This window comes from Gavialis gangeticus, unplaced genomic scaffold, assembly GCF_001723915.1.
Source record: "Gavialis gangeticus isolate Ggan-Ray unplaced genomic scaffold, GavGan_comp1, whole genome shotgun sequence".
Taxonomy (NCBI): Eukaryota; Metazoa; Chordata; order Crocodylia; family Gavialidae; genus Gavialis; species Gavialis gangeticus.
In genome coordinates this window covers 89,530,396-89,535,171 of record NW_017728992.1, presented here as the reverse complement: position 1 = coordinate 89,535,171, position 4,776 = coordinate 89,530,396, and the positions used below count along the sequence as shown (strand labels likewise).

Sequence of the window (4,776 nt, the reverse complement as noted above, 5' to 3'; positions counted from 1 at the left end):
AGGGGGGATCAGCAGGCATTGGGGGAGTCGCTGTTCCCCCGAGCACCGCCAGGAGTGACCAGGAATAACGGTCCCAAGCTGGCAGAGGGTAGGTTTAGGTTAGACATCAGGAGGCGCTATTTCACGGTCAGGGCAGCTAGGGTCTGGAACCAACTTCCAAGAGAGGTGGTGCAGGCTTCTACCCTGGGGGTTTTTAAGATGAGGGTAGATGACCACCTTGCTGTGGTCATTTGGCCCCAGTACTCTTTCCTGCCATGGCAGGGGGTCAGACTAGACGATCTTCTCAGGTCCCTTCCAACCCTAGAAACTATGAAACTATGAAGAAAGAGAGTGTTCAGGGAAGGTGGGGGAAAGTACTGAGATAGTTGTAGGTTTGTTGTGTGCTGTGCAGGGAGCAGATTGTGGTTCTGCCCTGGCCTTTGCCTGCCCATCCTGCTCCCAGACACCACTCTTTGCTCACCTGCAGCCCCATCCTATCTGACCAACCAAGTGCACCCTGCCCACAGGGGTCCCAGCTAGTGTCCATGGAGACCCTGCATACCTGCTTTGTCCAGCACGCCTGGCGGTGAGTATGGGGTGAAGTGGCTCACAGCAGATAGTATCAATTGCTCACCCAATTCCTGAAGTGGCCCTCCAGCCAAAAAAAATTCCCACCCCTGGAATAGATTGAGGCAGATTATTTGCCTGGCTTCCATGTATGAATATATTTGACTTTAATATGATTCTCCAAAGAGTAAAGTGAGAGTAAGCTTTAGTGACATTAAGGGTGCTAACTTGTCTTGCTGTTATCAGTATGCCAAGCTTGGCCTGACTTTGGCAGTCCCAGGAGGGGGAACAAAGAAGAAATCCCCAAATGCTCCACAGGACAAAGGAAAAGGAACACCCACAGTTGGCACTCATGCTGATGAAGATGATGATGAATATTCTGGTGGATTGTGCTAGTTGCAAATATGTTTATTCCTGTATATCCAACTTGCTATTTGTGGATGTTGAACATATCAAAAGGTACCAGAATTACAGCGCTTCATTGCAGTCATGATATTGGAATGCTAATAATGATGACAATAGCTTTCAGGTACTGTGACAAGCATGATTGTACCTACCATCCTTGGAGAATTGTTGGATTCCATTCCTTACAGATTAAAAGTTTCCTTAGGGTTCTGCCTTCTGTTGATTGAAAAAATTGAATAATATGTTCTTCTTAAAGGCCATGGCTTAAAAAAACTTAACCCCATTTGGAGAAAAGCACTGTAACAATCAGAATTTCAAATTAAGGATTTCTAAAGTAAAAAAGAACAATAAACTTCTTTAGGTTCATTTAATCTATTAGTGATTCTTTCTTCCCACTGAATACTGTTTAAATGACCATTAATTTTGGTGTAATTTTAGTGCACACAGTATCTTTTTAAAAGACTCTAATTCTATGCCACATAAGATAGTGATACAGGGTGAAGTCTTGGGAATGAGAGGGGCATGATTCTGTTTGTTTATTTGTGCACCAAACTGGGGTTATATTTTTTAAGTCTTATTTTTATTAATATTATTCACAGTGTATAAATGGTTCTGGAAAATACAGAGTCACTCAGCAGTAAGACATCATTGAAGATCCTTTAAGATAGCCCTATTATTTGATACCTGTGCTGCTTTGACTGAAAGATACCATCTTTGTTATGTATGTGTGTTCAGTTTGTAAGGTTCTGTTTGTAATGTACATCTTGGGAAGGAGTAAGGACACAGCAATTAATTTCATATGAGTAACGTCTCCCAAAAAAGCATGATGTAATCAAAAACGAAACAAAGTAGCAGAGGGTATGTGCTGAATATAAAATCTTTGCAGAAAAATATTAACAAAAATCTGGGAAAGGGTTTTATTTTTGAAAATAAATATTTTTAAAATGGTGTTTTCAGCTTTTGTGTTTTTTCCTCTGAATTTGAATATATTTCCTCTAATGTTCATTTAAGTCAAGGCATAAAGCAGCCAGTAGGTAGATGGTGTTGAATTTTGTATCACTGGTGAAATTCTCATTAGTAATTCAGCAGTTTGTGAAGACTATAAAGGTAGCTTACAAATACGATGCATATTCTTTGGGCCCAAAACAGCTATGTTCTCCACTCTATGTGATTCCTAAATATTGTCAAGCCCTATGCATGGTTTTTGCAATGCCTTTACCCATATGACCATTTTGTGCCCACAGAAGTAGTTTATACTACAGAAGAACACAAGATCCATTATGAGCAGAGGTCACAGAGAATCCACCTGGAATTCATATGCATTGGAAGCTGGCACAATTCAGGATAGCCAAAATGAAAATATGCTAAGTGAGATGATGTTGCTCTTCTGTTATGCATATGTTCATAGACCCTTTTAAAAGGACTTCAAAGATTCTCTGATTTGCTGTTTGAAAAGTATGAATTCAAATTTTGGAGGAATTAGCCTCAATAAATTGAACTTTATTTTCCATATGTTCATGGAAATACAGCATATTCTAAATGGTGAGTGCTTTTAAAACTTTATAGACATCCCCAGTACTTTTTATACTTTGAACTTTGACTAGACTGGGAGTGTGAGGCAGTCTGACAGATGCATAATCTGGAATATTTGAAAGGGGGGAAACGTGACCTACAATGAGTGAAGGCAGCTAAGGGCTTGTGTGCTTCTGGTGAAAAGTCCTGCAGATTTTTTAAAAATTGCACAGGGGCTAAAACGCATGTAAAGATACAAGCCTATCTGTTCATTTTGTAAACAAGCACTTCTTGTAGTGTCTGTTTTAGGTTGTCCAAAACCAAGTTAAACACTAAAACCTAGATTTTTAAAGCTTTACAGTGAGGTTTATTCCTAGACAACTCCTATCTATATTGATAGAGGATTTCCAGTTAACATCTGTTTACCAGTTCTGGAAAGTAGGAACAAAAAATCTTTGTACTAAACATGCAAATCTGCCATTAGAATGAAAGATAATATTAATCAAAGAGATTAAAACCTTAATATTTGATTGCAGTGTTGCTCTAAAGAATGAAATCTGGAGACATGGTTATTGCTGAAAACTAGATAAAGTCTATTTTATATAACTTACTCTTTCTTATTTTAGTTAATGGAAGTGTAATATGACTGTTATTGCCTCTACTAAATGTTTAACTAGAAACAAAGCTTTCTGCATATTACATGTTGCTGTATGTTTCTACTTTCTAAAGCAATTTGCACATGTTTTGTAATTTATCAGTGAAATGATGATTTAAAGTGAAATGTGTTTTGCAGCAAGAAATTTCTTCTCCAAAATTATGCCAACTCTAAAAAAGGAAAAGAGAGTTTGCATAAAAACTCTGAAACATGATTATGAAGTTTACTGTACATGAAGTCAAAGATATATAATTTTTATCTTGTGTTTACTATGACTGAATTGGTATGCACATATGTGTTCATGCAGTGTGAAATTTGTGCTTTATCTGTACCTTTTCCAAATCTGTGCAGCATAATAGCATATGAAATGTGTTTGTAATGGCTTTATAGATTCCTCCTCTTTGAGAAAAGGTCTGTTTCACTAACATAAAAATAAAACCTGAAATTATAAACAAGTTCTTCCTGTCAACAATCAACTTGCATCGTATCCTTCAGGAGTTCAGAATGGGTAGATCATATTCATTTCCAAATGTCTCTTGGAGATGTAAAATCAGACAAAAGATGATCTCCCAGTCCAGGTTCTTAAGTTTGAGCTTGCTGCCTGTCAGCTAAACTGAAACCAAAAGTAGAGATGAAAGCTGTTCTGTGAAACAAACTGCAAGTTCTTACAAGTGTAAGTACCACTATTTATTACTATGTAAAGAGTGAAATGAAGTAGTACATGACTCTGTGATCAGTTGAGTTAGTGATAAGGATGTTTTCTGATGATGCAAGTAAAGAAGCAGCATTATTCTAGGGCTCAGATAAAGTATATTTATTTCCTCAAACAGACAAATCTGAGGCCTTTGCATATGTTGTTATGACTTCAAATTTATTTCAAACAGGTTTATTTTTAAAAATATTGTATATTTAGCATGACTTCCTTTTAGATTTCTAAGTATGTATTCCCGTCTACAGATACCTGACAGATTAGACCTATTATTTATTTTTCTATGTAAAGTAAAAAAAAAATCCAATACTGCTTTTAGCATTTGAAAGACTGTTCAAATCTGTTAGTAAGCCGTCTGTCCTGGACTTATTCCTTTGTTGGTTTATTGTAGGAATCTCCAAATCTAGACATGGTTTAAAAGAAATGTATGTGCAGCTACTAACTGGAATAAAATTGTCAAGTGTCAACATTAATTTTGTTTCCTTTTGTTCATTAAAATGTGATCATGTTAAGGTGACTTGCGGTGTCGTAGATACTAGGCACTTCCATCTTGGTGGCAGGGACACTGCTATTGGAGTCTATTTTGCAACTTTTACATAGTAAAAAGACTAGCTTTGTTTTAATAAGGTCCAGTAAGATCTGCAGTAAGTTCAGTAGTAGTTTTTTTTTCAATAGGAGCTGCTTTCACCCTTAAACAAATGAGCAATTAGTGCCAAGAGTATTTTGCTAGTGGATGGTCATTTTTACTTCCTCCTAATAAGCCATAACATGCTTACATTAACAGTAAAATATGTGTTGAGCATTTGTCGTGGTATGAACTCTACCACCTCTATATTTTTCTCATTCCAATTAGAACAATTTAAGTCGGTCAGTGTTTTTTTTCTGCCCTGATTTTTCTTTCTGCTTTCAGTTTTGGCTACGAAAGCAAAGACAGATGCCATGGTCATCT

The 4,776-nt window shown here is 37.0% G+C and overlaps 1 protein-coding gene across 4 annotated transcripts in view; it reads left to right on the top strand.

Moving 5' to 3' along the window:
• Nucleotides 1-4,300, top strand: part of NAPG (NSF attachment protein gamma) — a 33,315-nt gene extending 29,015 nt beyond the window's left edge. For 3 of the 4 annotated variants that reach the window (XM_019525313.1, XM_019525285.1, XM_019525293.1), the window contains one exon: nt 793-4,300. In XM_019525313.1, the coding sequence (XP_019380858.1) occupies nt 793-942 (150 nt within the window). In that variant the 3' untranslated portion in view covers nt 943-4,300. Of the gene's footprint in view, nt 1-331; nt 381-792 lie in introns of those variants that run through there. The other variant, XM_019525303.1, reaches the window with a different exon arrangement.
• Nucleotides 4,301-4,776: the final 476 nt, after the last annotated feature.